Source organism: Leuciscus leuciscus, assembly GCF_965113295.1.
Source record: "Leuciscus leuciscus genome assembly, chromosome: 2".
Classification (NCBI taxonomy): Eukaryota; Metazoa; Chordata; class Actinopteri; order Cypriniformes; family Leuciscidae; genus Leuciscus; species Leuciscus leuciscus.
The window spans coordinates 64,635,237-64,652,023 of NC_138726.1; the positions used below are offsets into that span (position 1 = coordinate 64,635,237).

The 16,787-nt window shown below is 39.1% G+C and overlaps 1 protein-coding gene across 1 annotated transcript in view; it reads right to left on the minus strand.

The window, feature by feature from the left end:
- Positions 1-4,383: 4,383 nt before the first annotated feature.
- Positions 4,384-16,787, minus strand: part of khnyn (KH and NYN domain containing) — a 19,776-nt gene continuing 7,372 nt past the window's right edge. Inside the window, exons 4-9 of the mRNA XM_082161593.1 lie at positions 14,966-16,311; positions 13,718-13,848; positions 12,516-12,612; positions 11,111-11,218; positions 10,390-10,491; positions 4,384-5,606 (exon numbers count right to left, since the gene is read on the minus strand). Coding sequence (XP_082017719.1) covers positions 5,318-5,606; positions 10,390-10,491; positions 11,111-11,218; positions 12,516-12,612; positions 13,718-13,848; positions 14,966-16,311 — 2,073 coding nt within the window. The 3' untranslated portion in view covers positions 4,384-5,317. The remainder of the gene's footprint in view (positions 5,607-10,389; positions 10,492-11,110; positions 11,219-12,515; positions 12,613-13,717; positions 13,849-14,965; positions 16,312-16,787) is intronic.

Genomic DNA, 16,787 nt, shown 5'->3' on the forward strand with positions numbered 1-16,787 from the left:
GGACGAACACACTGATGAAGTCATAAAGAACAGTTGAAATATTGAGAAAACAAGTATGGATAATAATTAAATACTGATAAAAGAAAACTCTTTGAATAATGTTGTTGAAAGACATTTATGGTGCCACTTTCTACAATATGATGTTGATCAGCTCATTACCTTTAAAGGGGAAGAAAAGTCACAGCGGACAAAGAAAATTCTCCATTTTCTCAAAAAATGCATAATGCTTTTCATTTCAGAAATAAATAGACTTTTAAAACACTAATAAATTCAAAATATAGGGCACAGCCTAATTTGAGAGGCATCTGTATTATATTTCTGCATCTATATTATATTTCTGCAAAAACATTCAAAGATGTAATTCTTAATTTCTTATTAAGGAAAAAATGTGTATGTTAAGATGATCAACTCACCAAGATGACACACAAAAGGCAATGTTAACCAACATTCCGCATCATTCCATTGGTTATATAAAACAGTAGCACACCACTGTGCACCACCGTAATTGTTGGGTTGGTTAAGAGCCCAGTCTGAAAACGTGGATCCACTCTGATCCGACCAGATTAAAGGAGACTCATTCGAAGTCCGATGGAGTCCGATCCAACTAGTAACGTTTGCCAGAACTTTTAACAGATTGTTGTTGTCCTCCTTGTTATTAACGGTGGCGAGATCAGTGTAATGCTGTCTGCAGAAGGTCTGAGCCTCGGACCAGTTCACTTTCAGAGGAACGAAGATGAAGTCATGAAGCTGTGAGAACGCCACGGGCGTCAGAGCTGAAACACAACAAACATGCAAACATCTCATCTCAAGCGTTCTGGACTGGAAAATTTGAAAGTGAAATACAGTAAAATAATCAATGCACGATCAAGAGTTATTGAAACCTTTAGTATAACAATACAAACTGCAGTATTTATGTGCAAAAGTATTATACACAGTAAAAAGTGATAATCAGTTGTTTCTAGGGACGCACTGATATGAACATTTTGTCCAATACCAATCGATATATTGGCCGATAAATCTAAATCCATATTTTTATATCATTTTTGAGAGCCTGATTACAAAAACAAAAGTCTCATCATTAACAGCCACGTCCCAAACACACAATTGTAAGGTTCTCGTGATAATTGTATGTAGTCAATATGACAGACCTGCACTACTTTACTGTATTTTCCTTTTCAAAGTGATTTTAATCATATTTCAAGCGATTCAAACCCATCATGTTGAACAGTGCGCATCTGAAGAGTCTCAGCTGAAGGAAACACTACATTATTTATCGGCTTTAATATATCGGCCAAATCTTCTTATCGGACTGATAACAAATACTGATATGGTGATCGGTATGTCGAGCATCCCTAGTTGTTTCCTTAAAGAGCTATTTCTACCCGATTTAACTCATTTTTTTACTTGAATGAAAGCAGTTGATTTACAGAAGATGAAGCTTTGGCAAGAAACATGAACTCATTGATAATTAATGAATGTTAAGAAGCAGTTTTTCCAAACTCACCTGATAACAGCACAAAGATCACAGCGTTCCTCATGACCAATGATCTACTCTGGAAGCTTTGACTCCGGGTCAGTTTGATGAGTCTGTCGTGCTCTTTTATGTGCTTGATAGTGACACACTCGTGTTTTACATTGAAAATAATATTCAAAGCACGTCAGGATCCCAACGAGATCAAACCCACTGACGTTTGGCTTGTGAATGATGTACAATATTAACATCTTTGCATTATATAATATGGCCCTAACCCTAACTTGGTCATTTTATTTTAAATTTGTACACATATAGTATGAAGTCAGTACGATTATTTTGTTTCTGAATGTTCACCAATGCTGCATGTATATTACATTTGAAAATGTCTTAAATTAATGTGATGGCAAAGCTTGATATAAGATTTCAGTGTAATATGATTATAATTATTTAGCTTCTAGTCATTCTACCCAGACATCAACATAGTGTCGGCCAGTGTTGGGGGAAACTCATTACAAGTAACTTGAGCTGCGTAACAAGATTAGTTTTTCAAGTAACTAGTAGTGTAACATTACTTTTTCAATTTACAACAAAATATCTAAGTTACTTTTTCATATAAGTAACGCTATAGTTACTTTTTCCACATTTATTGACTGACAGCTCTCCTGTCCCCATGTTCAGAGAAATAAAGTGAGGTGTTGCAAAACTTTTATAATTAGCTATATTAAATTACACAAATATACTTTATGTATTTAATCTCACTTTATTAAGCAACGTCTTTGCTGCTGACCTTCAATGATCTAATTCAACCATACTAATAAGCAAAAATTACTTTTAGATTATATTTAGAAATAAGAGTGTTGAACTTCCTTATCTTGTATCGTATTGTTTTTTAATCCAGAACAGCAGAAGCTGAAAGGATTGTTTGAGCTGCTTCTGTACAGGCGTAAATATGCATTTCAACCCTTCAGTCCGAGGTTTATTCATTTCACTTTTGGTGTGAAAGGGCCTTAACGTTTGCCAAAAATAGAAATGTTTTTGTTGTTATTAAAAAAACAAACAAGAAAGCCCAGCCCAGGTAACGCAAAAGTAATGTATAACGTATTCCTTTTCATTAAAAGTAACTAAGTAACAGAATTAGTTACTTTTTTGGGGGGAGTAACGCAATATTGTAATGCATTACTTTTAAAAGTAACTTTCCCCAACACTGGTGTCGACCCAGATTCGGCCCACACATGGATTCTATGAATAAACAGTCTCGTTTTAAAGTCCCCCTGTGGTGAAAATCCAGCTTTTAATGTTGTTTATGTGTCTATGTGGTGTTTTTAATCCGCTTTAAGACAAACCATGTGTAAGTTCATAAGTCGACACCATTGCTGAGTATTTCCTCCTTAAAACTGCAGTGAACCAAAGACAGTCTCAAACACACGCTTTGAAATCGCTGGTGTTTCTGACGTCACAAACTACCTTGTAACCAATCAGATCAACGTGTGATCGTCAACCAGTGGATCTCTGAGCTGAGTGAGTGAGTGGAGGTGGGGCTCATTTGCATATTCATAGAACCACGCATACTAAATAAGGCAAGGGTGTCGAGTTACATTCAAGCTATTTTAAAGGAACCGTATGTAAGAAATGTATTTCAATTAATCATAAAATGGCCCTGATATGTCACTAGACATTAAGAAATCATGTTCATTTCAAATACTTATATCACTGACAACAGTAGTCCGGCCAGGATATTGTCATTTAAAAGTGAAGTTTCAGCCCTCAACTGATGTTGATGATGTCATGTTGTGTTTTGGCCTGAAGCTCCACCCTCCACCTATCTACCAATCACGAAGTCAGTAGTGTTTCGGCATCCGGGTTGCCAGATCTGCTCTAGTTACCACAGCTGCAGCTACAAACGTGTCGGATAAAAAATGTCTAACGTTACGAAACCTAAAAGACCTCGTTATGAATCCGAAATACGTCGTGACAAAGTCCGAAATAAAACAAGGATTTGTATAGGAGATTCTAACAATGTACTGTCACTTACGAGCGTACATCTTTACGATTATATTTGGCTAATCGCCATTAGTAAATTTTTGCGATACATAATTACTTCACAAAACATCTCTCATGAAGCATTAACATAATTAACAAAAAAAAAAAAAAAAACTTACTGTGTAGGACTCGTCACTTGCCATTGGAAGCTCCTTGTAGCAGCCGACGTTCCTGCTGGATCCTGCAGCCTATCTGGCAACCTGGAGTCAGGGGGAGGGGGAGGGGATACACCGCTCTACAGTCATTTGAAAGTGATTGCAGTACCAGATTTGGCCACAATCTTACATACGGCTCCTTTAAGGCATAAAAAACTTTTCCAAGGAAAAAACTTTTAAATATATAATTTTGGTGATCAAAGATGAGTTGTAAGGGATACGATTATTGACTACAGGGGGACTTTAAAAAGTTATTACATGGGATTTAAATTTATTATAATTTTCCATGTTGCATTTTAATGTCTGGTAATTTGAATATACCTTCATGCATCTTTAAGACTCATAATCAACATTTTTACATAAGAAGTGTCAGGAATATAGATTGTTCTTTCAGATGAAGAAATAGAGTAAAAAAAAAAAAAGGAGTTAACATTAAACATTAAACAGGTGTAGATAATAATCATTCTCAGAAAATATTACTTCATTTTACTCAATTATCTCCAACAGGTTCTTGTCAATGCAACTGTAAGTTTGTTATTTAGAAATGATTTTAATAACATATTAGCATTCAGTAAAAGAACAGTCAGAATTAAACACACAAGCACCTCGTTTGTCAACGAATAATATCATAATCATAAAATAATAATAAATATAACAATAAATGAATTTATGTTTTATGTAGATTACCTGTCACACAAACTCACCAACAACACGTTTTATGTATTTAATTCATTTAATAGGGACATTGCATGTTAATGAACATTAGTATAAAAATACAAAATGTAAACATGCATTGCTCAATTACACCCGCAGTCCCTGAAAGAAAACAGTTAAAAATAAACTCTGATTTTTGTTTTCCCGTTAATTCTTACTTTAAGAAAGAAGCATGTGAAAATAAATAGTCAACAACATTTCACATAACGGTAACACTTATTTGGACTTGTGGTAACACTTTATAATAACGTTCAGTTGTAAGTCATTAATAAGTGGTTAGTTAATGATGAACTAATCATTTACAAAACATTCACAAAACATTCATAAATGATTAGCAAGTGATATACAGTACCAACATTTTATGTATGTTTGTTTTCGTTACAAGTCATTTACAAGTGATTAGTAAATGATTAACTAATTATTTATGAAACATGACTATGCGTTCATAAATGATTAATAATTGATATGTTCATTATTTTATGTATGTTTTGTATATTCAGTTATAAGTCATTTACAATTGATTCGTTAATAATTAACTAATCATTTACAAAACATGAGCACTTATAAATGACTTACAACTGAACGCTATTATAAAGTCTTACCGGACTGGTATGTTATATTTCTAAAGCATTTATCTTCTCTAATATAATTGTTCATTGTTTGTTCAGTGCATTAACTAATGTTAATAAAATAAAATTTTTGATTTTAATAATGTTTAAATGAGCTAAGATTAATAAACGCCGTAGAAGTATATGTTAACATTAGTTTATGCATTAACTAACGATGCACAGTGTATTTCTAAAGCATTCATCTTGTTGGTTCAGTGTCGCACAGATTATAAACGTCTCCTAAAAGCACAAGGTGTCTTCGTCATCCTCACTTCATGAGTGTATAAATTATGATTAAGATTTTAAAAGGCATAATGAGATGCTGATTACTCCTGTTGCTCCAGCACGAGGTGCGTGATGCGGTCCAGGTCTCGAAGCGTCGGGTGACACTGCAGGATCATGATGATCACGCTCTCCTGACCGGGGAAGATGGGTAGTAAACTCTGCTGGAGCGCCAGCGTCTCCTCCACTGACCTCTCGCTGACCTCCTGACCTCTGCCCCCTGGGGTCCGGTCCCGGTACTGCAGGAGCTCTGTGTGAGCGCGGGGCGCGAGCGATGGAGAGAAGGAGGACGAGGAACCGGCAAACGTGTGGCTTCCAGGAACAGGAGAACCGCTGAGAACACATTAACAAGAGATGCATATTAACACTGTATGACAAATACATGCAAAGCATTTCTAAAACCGGATGAAATCATGTATGAACAAACTCTCAAGGTCCTGATAAAAAAACAAATAGTTTATCATTGTAGTATGCACATTTGATTCAATATGCTGATTCGATACTTGTTTTTAAGATTCTATCTGGCCTTGCTCCCCCTGTTTTTAAGGATTATATTAATCATATAACCGGACGGTCATATGTACACGAGCTGGTATTGATCAGGCTAAATCTGGTGCATTTGACCTATTGTTATGTGCTATTAATGTGCACTGTCCCTGATTAAATAATAAAAAGATATTAACAATAGTCTTGGGTTTGCTTTCCTATAAGAGGAAGACTGACAAACTCGAGACTGTGAAGATCAGACATGAACATCTGCTAAAAGCTAAAGTTTAGACAACACTAGCATCAAATGAAAATGAAGTTTATCGTTGCTTTCATATTTCAAAATGCGGTTTGCAAATAAATGGCATCGTTTGGTGGATCTCCGAATAAACGGCGCTGTGTTCATCAGAAAAAACAACACTAATGCATCAATGTTGTTAATATTCAGTTATAATAATCATTTGAGTTTGTGTATAAAAACAATGCACTGTAAATTCTGTCAAAAACAGAAGTAAATGATGCACACGACCATTCAAAAGTTTGAGTTCAGAAAGACTTTTATGAATGAATGAATGAATACTTCAAATGAATGAATACTTTTATTCATCAAGGACACACTGAACTGATCAAACGTGACAGTAAATACATGTGTAATGTTACAAAAGATTATTTTTCAAATAAATGCTGTTCTTTTGAACTTTCTATTCATCAAAGAATCCTGAAAAATTTAATAATAAAAAAAAAATTTGTGTTTTCAACGCTGATAATAATCATAAATGTTTCTCATCATATTAGAGTGATTTGTGAAGGATCATGTGACACTGAAGACTGGAGTAATGATGCTGAACATTCAGCTTTGATCACAGGAATAAATTACACTTTACTATATATTCACATAGACAACAGATGTAAATGTAAAATGTAAATGTACTTTATTTATATAGCACCTTACATCAGCCGATAGGTGAACCAAGGTGCTTTACAACAGATTAAACAACAATTTAAAACAACACACCGAAAAACCAGTACAGTAATAAATGAAGAAATAAAAAGTAAAGAAAAAATAGAATAAAGATAAATATAAAATATAAAAGTGCCACCACACTACTGGGTACTAAAAGCCATTTTGAAAAGATACGTTTTAAGTCTTGATTTAAAAAGGCCCAGGTCAGTAACGATACGCATCTCACTGGGGAGCTTATTCCAGAGCTTAGGTCCAGAAACTGAAAAAGCACGGTCTCCCCAGTGTTTAAGTTTTGACCTGGGCACTTCCAACATGAGTTGATTGGACGACCTCAAAGTCCTTCCGCAATTCCGAATGGTCAGCATGTCTGATATGTAAGATGGGGCGAGGCCGTTAAGAGCTTTAAAAACAAACAATACAATTTTATAGTGAATTCTAAAATGTACCGGGAGCCAATGGAGGGAATAAAGAATCGGAGTTATGTGCTCTCGTTTTTTAGTGCTCGTTAACAAACGGGCAGCTGCATTTTGGACAAGTTGAAGACGGCCAACAGAGGACTGGGAGACACCAGTATACAGTGCATTGCAGTAGTCCAGTCTAGAGCTTATTAGAGCGTGAATAGCCTTCTCAAGGTCATGACGGTTTAAAAAGGATTTTACCTTTGCTAAAAGGCGCAGTTGAAAAAAGCTCAACTTGACAACGTTGTCAATCTGTTTGTTGAATTTAAAAGAACTATCAAAAATCACTCCTAAGTTCTTCACTGTCTGCCTGGCCGTTAAAGGCCAGGCATCAAGTCCGTTTGACGCAGATTCTCCAAACACAATATATTCAGTTTTGTCCTCATTTAAGTGCATAAAATTTTGGGCAAACCACTGCTTAATATCCGCAATGCAGTCAAATAAAGTACCTTGTACATCACCAGGCTTCAGAGGCAGATAAATTTGCAGATCATCTGCATAAAAATGAAAAGATAGATTGTGCCTGGCTATAATTGACCCTAGTGGTAGCATGTATAATGAAAACAAAATAGGGCCAAGAATAGAGCCTTGCGGGACTCCACAGGAGAGAGAAGTACATGAAGAAGACAAATCACCAATCATTACAGAAAAAGTTCTATCGGATAAATATGACATAAACCACTCAAGTACAGTGCCATGAATGCCAACATAGTGCTTCAGGCGTGACAGGAGGATTGTATGGTCTACCGTGTCAAAGGCTGCTGTGAGATCCAGCAGCACTAAGGCAACAGGACACTTGGTGTCAACAGAGGACGCAATATCATTGTGTACCTTTAATAATGCAGACTCAGTGCTGTGACGAGGCCTAAACCCGGATTGAAATTTTTCCAGGACAGAGTTGTTTTCCAGAAAGGGCTGTAACTGTAAAAAAACAACTTTTTCTAAAACTTTGGAAAGAAATGGAAGATGGGAGACTGGTCTAAAATTAGATAGCACTGAGGAGTCAAGGTTAGGCTTTTTAAGAAGGGGCCTAACCACAGCATGTTTAAAGGCAGCTGGGAAGGTTCCTAGACTAAGACAGCTATTAATAAAAACCACAAGCCCAGGCCCTACAGCGTTAAAAACCAATTTCAGCACTCTAGCGGGTACAATATCCAATGGACAGTTTGTAGGCTTTAAAGATTTAACTATATCGTCAAGGGAAGAGAGAGAAACTAACTCAAACTCCTCAAACACACCAAAATGAGCTGGGGCAACAGAAAAATCCCTATTAGAACCATTCCTTGTACCCTGTCTAACAGCATCAACCTTGTCAACAAAAAAGTGGAGAAAACTTTCACAGGTGATAGTTGAGAAATTAGCCAGAGCAGAAGTAGGTGGATTTACAAAAGAATTAATTGTAGTGAACAGAACCCTGGGACAGTGACTGCTGCTAGAAATTATATCAGAGAGGTACTGAGATTTTGCCTCCCGTAGGGCCCTCTGGTAATCAACGAGACAGGCCCGCAAAATGTCTAGAGACACATGCAGTTTATCCTTTTTCCATCTCCTTTCAGCCTGCCTGCAGCGTTGCCTGATAGTACGAGTATTGTCATTGATCCAGGGATCCGTTCTTGGTTTAGCCAATTTATGCTGAAAAGGGGCAATAGAGTCCAGAATCCCGGAGCAGGTGGAGTGGAAGGAAGAAAGAATATTGTCTGGACAGATAGGAGAATCTATTTCATTCAAGGCAAAAAACTGAGAGTCCCTGAATGCAGCAGTAAATTCATCTGCTGTGGTGGAAGTGATGATGCGACGCTGGCACGATGGAGCAAAACACTTTCTAGCTGGAGGGGGGGCTGTATATTCAAAAACAATTGAAAAATGATCTGAAATGGCAGTCTCAGAGATCTCTTTGAGGGAAATTGAAAGCCCATGAGAGATGATGAGATCCAGGGTGTGCCCGAGATGGTGTGTGGGTTTATCCACTGACTGAACTAAGTTAAAAGTTTCTAAAAGTCTTTTAAAATCAGAGGCTAATTGGTCGGACGGACAACAAACATGAACATTAAAATCCCCACAAATCAAGAGTTTATCATATTTTGGAAAAATATCTGCCAAAAACTCAGAGAACTCATGAACGAAGTCCTTATTATATTTGGGTGGGCGATAAACAACGGCACATAAAACAGGACTCGTAAGCTCCATCACAAACAATTGCAGCTCAAAGCAGGAGTAAGCATTTGTGGGAAGAAACCGGCATTTAAATTTGTCATTAAAAACAGCAGCAAGACCCCCTCCACGACCAGATGATCGTGGGGTATTGAAGTAGGAACAGCCGGGTGGGAGGAGTTCTGAAAATGCGCTGTTTTCACCTGGTTTCAGCCATGTTTCCGTCAACAGGAGAAAATCCAGGGATTGAGAAATAAAAAAGTCATTGAGAATGAAAGTCTTATTCACAACGGACCGAGTGTTGATCAAAGCCGTGCGAATTAAATTCTGGTCCGTCCGTTCGGAGGCATAAGCGACCGGGCGAAGATTCTCCGGTACGCAGCCCCGTCTGCAGATCCTCATGGGCCGACAGCGCGGACGAGGGTACCCGGCCTCGGGAATAGCCGATATCAGCCATCGGTAACAGGGATCGGTCAGTCCTCGTGTGTAATAGCTGACGAACTCCCTGGAAAGCCCAAACGATGAGTGGAGGACCAGGCCATGGGCTCTCAATCTGCGACTTAATCCACCTCTCCTTCCTCGTCTTCTGCGGCGGCTGTTGCGCAACAACCCGAAAGGAGAATACCACAGGTGGAGAGGTATGGGCGCCAACAGAGGAGGTGGTGTGTTTTGTCGTCCGTTGAAGCCCTGGATCGGCAGTTTTCCCACAGAATCACGTATATTTAAGAGAGTGAGTCGATCATACACCAGTAGCGGTGACACATCACGAATCAAAAACAATAAAAATAAAACAATACACAGCATAGATAGGAGAGGCAGACGGCTGGCCACACACAGGGGCGCCATCAGAATGAAGATGATTTACATTATAATAATATTTCACTGTTTTGACTGTATTTGTGATCTGATGAACGCAGCAGAAGAGACTCTTCCAGACACATGTAGTAATCTCTCAGTGTTGAGCAGTCGTGTGTATCGTGACACACACACACACACACACACACACACACACACACACACACACACACACACACGGCTCTGTCGAGGTGAGGATTACCTGTTGTGTTTGTGCAGAAAGACTCTCAGGTGCGGTCCGCCTCGGCCCAGAGGATCATCAGGCAACATGAAGAGATCTGCAGCAAACACGTACTGGAGCAAACTGACACACACAAGCCAATCACTGATGAGAAGAACTGTGTGTGATAGAGCTGTGTGTGTAATAGAGCTGTGTGTGTGTGATAGAGCTGTGTGTGTGTGTGTGTGTAATAGAGCTGTGTGTGTGTGTGTGTAATAGAGCTGTGTGTGATAGAGCTGTGTGTGTGTGTGTGTAATAGAGCTGTGTGTGTGTGATAGAGCTGTGTGTGTGTGTGTGTGTAATAGAGCTGTGTGTGTGTGATAGAGCTGTGTGTGTGTGTGTGTAATAGAGCTGTGTGTGATAGAGCTGTGTGTGTGTGTGTGTGTGTAATAGAGCTGTGTGTGATAGAGCTGTGTGTGTGTGTGTGTGTGTAATAGAGCTGTGTGTGATAGAGCTGTGTGTGTGTGTGTGTGTGTGTGTAATAGAGCTGTGTGTGATAGAGCTGTGTGTGAATGTAGTTTTTGTCTCCTGAAAGAAAGAGTCGATTCTGAACTGAAACGAGTCGTCAGTAATTCAGTCTCACTTCCTGCTCAAGGTTTGTAACTAATTTAAGTTACACTTTATTTGAAGGTGTCGGTGTTACAGTGAGTTATGCCAGGGGAAAACTGAAGATAAACGAGTGTAACTACACTGTCAGTTATACCTCTTCTTTATGATGTCTCTCCACGCCGGCGATTCGTCCACTAGATCCCGCAGGTTGTCGTTCGTCACGATCACTCCGTTCGTCTTCTGCGCCAGCGCCAGCATGAACCTGAAGAACAATCACTCGTCATCTGGAGGAATCAGCATCACAGCTGCCACTCAAAACATATACTCAGGCAGAAATGTAAGATTTGTTTGCTTGAATTGCATATAAAATGTCCTTCTGTTTGAATTACACAGTTACTTAAACTAATAAACTTAATGCGAAGCATATTTGTCAGTCGAACATAATTGAATCTGATCAGATTTCATGGCATAGTTTATCATTCACTATTTGCTTTGATTTTATTTAAATCATTTTCAAAATGGATTCATCAAAATTGCTTAAATCAGTATAAATTATTGTGAAAACAAATAAATTCAGTTAAAAAGTATAAACATAGTCTGACAATTAATATAATATTCTAAAATAAAAAACTCGTCAATCATACATATATGATTTTTTTTTTTTTTTTTACATTTATGTGCAGGTCATATTTCTGTAATAGTACTAAACTGAACGTTTTAAATATACAATAACCAGGTTTATACATTTATCATCAATAAATCCAGTTTACTTCAATCTCACACATTTTAACTGAATGAATATTGCTCGTTTCACAGCTAGTCATATTTGAACCATATTCATAAAAAATCTAATTGTTTTTGGTAAATGGACTGCATTTATATAGCGCTTTCATAGACCTATGGCCACCAAAGCGCTTTACATATAGCCTCACATTCACCCATTCACTCACACATTCATACACCGACTGCGGTGTCAGCCATGCAAGGCGCCACCCAGCTCGTCGGGAGCAGCTGGGGTTAGGTGTCTTGCTCATGGACACCTCGACACTTGGTCAGGTGGAACCGGGGATTGAACCACCAACCTTCCGGTTTGTAGACAATCTACATGAACCACTGAGCCACTGCCGCCCAGTACAATTGTTTTTACAATGAACATATTTATGCTGATTGTAAGCATACTTGAAAATATGATTATTTAAATAAAATCAGATGAATTCAGATAATTAAAACTTTTTTTGAGAGCAGAAATCTGTTCATTTATGTTTGACTGACATTACGTTTATTTTAATTATATATAAATAAATGATGGAAATCACAATAACTTAAATTCTGATGATAAAACTGATGGTTGTTGTTTGAACATCAACTAAAGTGTCAGATAATATTACAGATGATCTTTGATTTTGAACGAATGTATTTCTGTCATCATCTACTCATTCAAACCTGTATAACTAACACAACAGAACCATCATTTCTCTAAATATCTTCTTCCATGTTTTGCAGAAGAGAGAAATGGTCCCTCTGGAACTGTGTTGGTCTGGGATGAGGTGATGAGTTACCGGTCGTCGTATGAGTTGATTCGCTTGCCCTCGACCTCTCTGGAGGGAGTGTACGAGACGAAACCCAGATCATGCAGGTCAGTCAGGTAATGCTTTTCTACAGGAAACACAGAGCACACAAAATAATACAAGACTGACCTTGTTTGCCCAGCACTGCTACAGAATCTGCATATTAAATAGCATTTAATAAATGACACTTTCACGAAGACATCTTCAATGGGCTTGTTTACACGTTTGGGCTGAGCTTTCCTTGCATGACCAGCAGGTGGCGTTCACAAGCTTCTTTCTCCAAGCATTAATGGTAACTTTAACTATAACGTTTTACTGATCATTCTAACTCTTTGAGAACAGGGAAGTCCACACAACTATTACGATAAAGGCATAGAGGAACGATATCGTTGCAATCACTTTCAGGACTGTGTTTCCCGTACAGCGCTGTAACTAGCTTAGCGTACTAGCTAGTCACGACTGTTTCCCGAAACCGTATTGTCGCAAATTGGTCGATCCACCAAGCTGGTTAATGACGTCATAACTACTTTTAATAAATCTGTTTGAGGCATTTTTCTCAGTTATTTTGCTTTATTTCCAGATTCAATCATAGGCTCGTTCTTACGAACTAGAGCACGTTCGCACATGCGCACTCTTCAAAAACTACGCTTTAAATCTCTTGACAAACTAAAAGACGTAAATGACATTTGTTTTGTATTCTAAATAAAATATATAGATTGTAGTGAATGTCAGCTTGCTTATTTGTCTCAAGATAATGATTTATTGAGTCCACATGTCATGCAAACTAGAAACTCTCTTTCTAACCACAGCTCGAGATCTGTCATTACACACACACAACTCTGCGATGCTGTTTGCGAATGTTCGTTAGAACGATGGTTTCGTGAAACACAGACTCGTTGATGATAACGACGTAACTTGATACCATAGTTGGCTAACGATGCTTTCGGGAAACACACCCCTGATCGATTCCTGCTTGATGATGGACAATAAAAATATTGACAGCCAATCAGAATCCACCTGACTTTGAAGCGCTTGTGCATTTAAAGCGACAGGCCCCAAAGACCTGACCTGAAAAGACCTGAAAAACAACTGGAAAAGAAGCGCAGTGGAATAGAAAAACGCGTTTTGTCTCAAGAAACGTATAGTTCTTAAACTAGCCTTAAGATGTCAATGAGGCACGAAGTGAGCCTCACCTTTAGTCTTGGAGTTAAACTTCTGCCTCCACTGAGGGATGAACACAGTGATTTCTCGATGTCCTCTTGCCCAGAAGTGCTGAACGGCCAGAGCGATGCCTCGACAGGAGAAGAACACTCCCAACCCGTGACTGTGGAGGATCACATCACATTCTCACAGTTTCACTGCTCATTTCACTCCCTAGTTCATGCGAGTAAACACTGAAACATTCACTCCCTAAACGCATCATCAGCTGCTCAGAATTATCTTATCAACAATGTCATCATGACTTCTCGTCACTGCAAAAGCGATGTTCATCCTCTGTTTCCAGTACGAACACATCTACATCCTGTAGTCAATAATTGTATCCCTTAAAACTCATCTTTGATCACCAAAATTAAACATCTTCATGCCTTAAAATAGCTTGAATGTAACTCGGCACCCTTGCCTCATTTAGTATACGAGGCTCTATGAATAAACAGTCTCGTTTTAAAGTCCCCCTGTGATGAAAATCCAACTTTTAATGTTGCTTATGTGTCTATGTGGTGTTTTTAATATGCTTTAAGACAAACCATGTGTAAATTCATAAGTCGACACCATTGCTGAGTATTTTCTCCTTAAAACTGCAGTGAACCAAAGACAGTCTCAAAAACACGCTTTGAAATCGCTGGTGTAACCAATCAGATCAACGTGTGATCATCAACCAGTGGATCTCTGAGCTGAGTGAGTGAGTGGAGGCGGGGCTCATTCGCATATTCATAGGACCACGTACACTAATTTAGGCAAGGGTTTCGAGTTACATTCAAGATATTTTAAGGCATGAAGACACTTTTTTCCAAGGAAAAAACATTTAAATATGTCATTTTGGTGATCAAAGATGAGTTTTAAGGGATAAAAGAGGATAGATAAATAGAATTTAATATCTATTTTTATTAATATTTATTGATTAAATGTAAGAATTTAACATAAACTATAATGCATACATCCAATTAGATTTGAATAATGGCATTTTTCTAAATTAATGCATTTTATTTTATGTAAATTTTTTTACATTTAATCAATTATTATTAAGTCAGTCAGCAAAAAAACACACCAAATATCATCTAATTATCCATGTCGACAACATTTTCTGTCAATATGGCAAGTCGACCGAGACACGCCCTCTATAGCACGCATCATATTGCGATGTTTACCTCATTTAGGGATGTGGCGGTGAGGATATTTTCCCACCGGTAATCGACGTGTGACAACACCGGTAATAAGCCTACCTCATTGCAACATTGCTGCCGTCGATGATGACCTGACGCAGCATGGGGTCGCCAGGCTCGTCCGACAGCTGCAGTTTAAATGGCGTCTTCAGGCTCTCGAGGAACCGCTGAGGTCCTGTGACCACAGACGTCTCCGACGCTCTCGGTTTGGGCGCGATGACGTGATTGGAGAGATTTGGGAAACCGAGATCCGTGTTTGGTTTTACCCTCCGTGGAGGCGATTGTGCCGGCAGATTCCCTGGCTGTGCGTCGGGGTTCAAGGTTTCGAAGGCGTATGTAGTCATTGGCGGGCCTCTCACGGAGGGAACGCTTAACGGTTTGGACATGCCTAGATTTGTCGCTCCGTTTCTGCTCCCAAAATCGACTTTTTCAAAATCTGTCACTGGATTCGTCTCAATCGTCCAATCAGCTCGCTTTGCACCATTTCTCATCCCAATCGCGTGTTCGGTGAACTCTTGTTTCTGCAGTTGCATGAGCAGCTCGTGTGGCTTGAGCTCGGGTAGATTGCCATACACTTCCATTACTCTGTCCTCAGTGTATCCACAAGTGGCCGCCGCCTTCTTCAACACCCCCAAGACGAAGTCTTCCTCTTTAGCATTCTCCTCTCCTACTTCAGTGGCCTTGTGCGTTTCGCCAACTGCATTGTCTTTATTCTTCCGCTGGTTAGTTTTGTCGTGCTCCTGTTGAATCAAATCGAGAAGCTGCGACGCTTCTTTAGGGCCGGTTCGGGCCAGAACGTCGTGCACAACCTCTTCGGTGAATCCCATGGCGCTGAAGAACTTGAGAAGGTGCTCAAACTCCTCTTTGTTTCTCGCGGTGGACGGAACAGCAGGAGTCTCGGATTCAGGCTCTGGTTCTGGAGGCTCAGGTGAGTCGAGGGTAAAGCCTTGGGGAAACGGACTGTGGGATTCATTTCTGAAATCATCCGTGCTAATGTTAATCCTGTCATAAGTAGATTGCGGATGCTGGGAATGTGAGTTTTCTGCTGTATGATTATAAACGCTTCTCTGCACTGCTAATGATCCATTGGCTTCCAATGGGATTAGACCTTCCTGGTGCCGCTTTGCATACGAGTCCAATCCGGACTGCTTCACCAGGTCCAGCAGAGCCTCCTTCACCCTCACCGGTAACACCAGCAGGTCGAGGGTGTGCCGGTCCTCCAGATTCTCAACCAGGGACTTGAAGGCCCGACGCGACTCCAGGGATTCTCCCGCTATCCCGATCCCGGTCTCGGCACGCCGTCCCTGGCTACTCCTGTATTTCTCCACCAGGTCTGTGATAAAGGAGTAGGCTTTCACCACAGGTTCTGCCAGTCCGGTTATGAGGAGAAAGCCTTGGGATCCCAGCTGCAGGAGGGTTTAGAGACAGATTTAACAAACAGAACCGGGATCATTATAACTACACAACAGGATTTACTATGGGACAGTAAACAATTCAAGAGCATATTCACGGGCAAATTAGTATATATTAGGAGTGTAACGATACCCTCATGTCACGATAATCAAACTAAAGGTACGAAATTATTGCGATACTCCAAGACATATGGGAAAAGGTTAACAAGGTGACTTGGTGCTATGCACAGGACAATGATGAATAATATAATAATATTCATCATTCTGACGTTGAAAATACAGAAGTATTTTAGATGAATATGCTTGCACTAGATATATTTAAAATAACGTCGGCCACTTTGTACTGGTAATATACGACATTTGGCATTATCAGGACCAACAAATATTCCCCCATTGCATTCTTATACATTATATTCAACATTATATATAGTAGTTTAATGTAGTACTGGCACTAAATTGTACACGATACA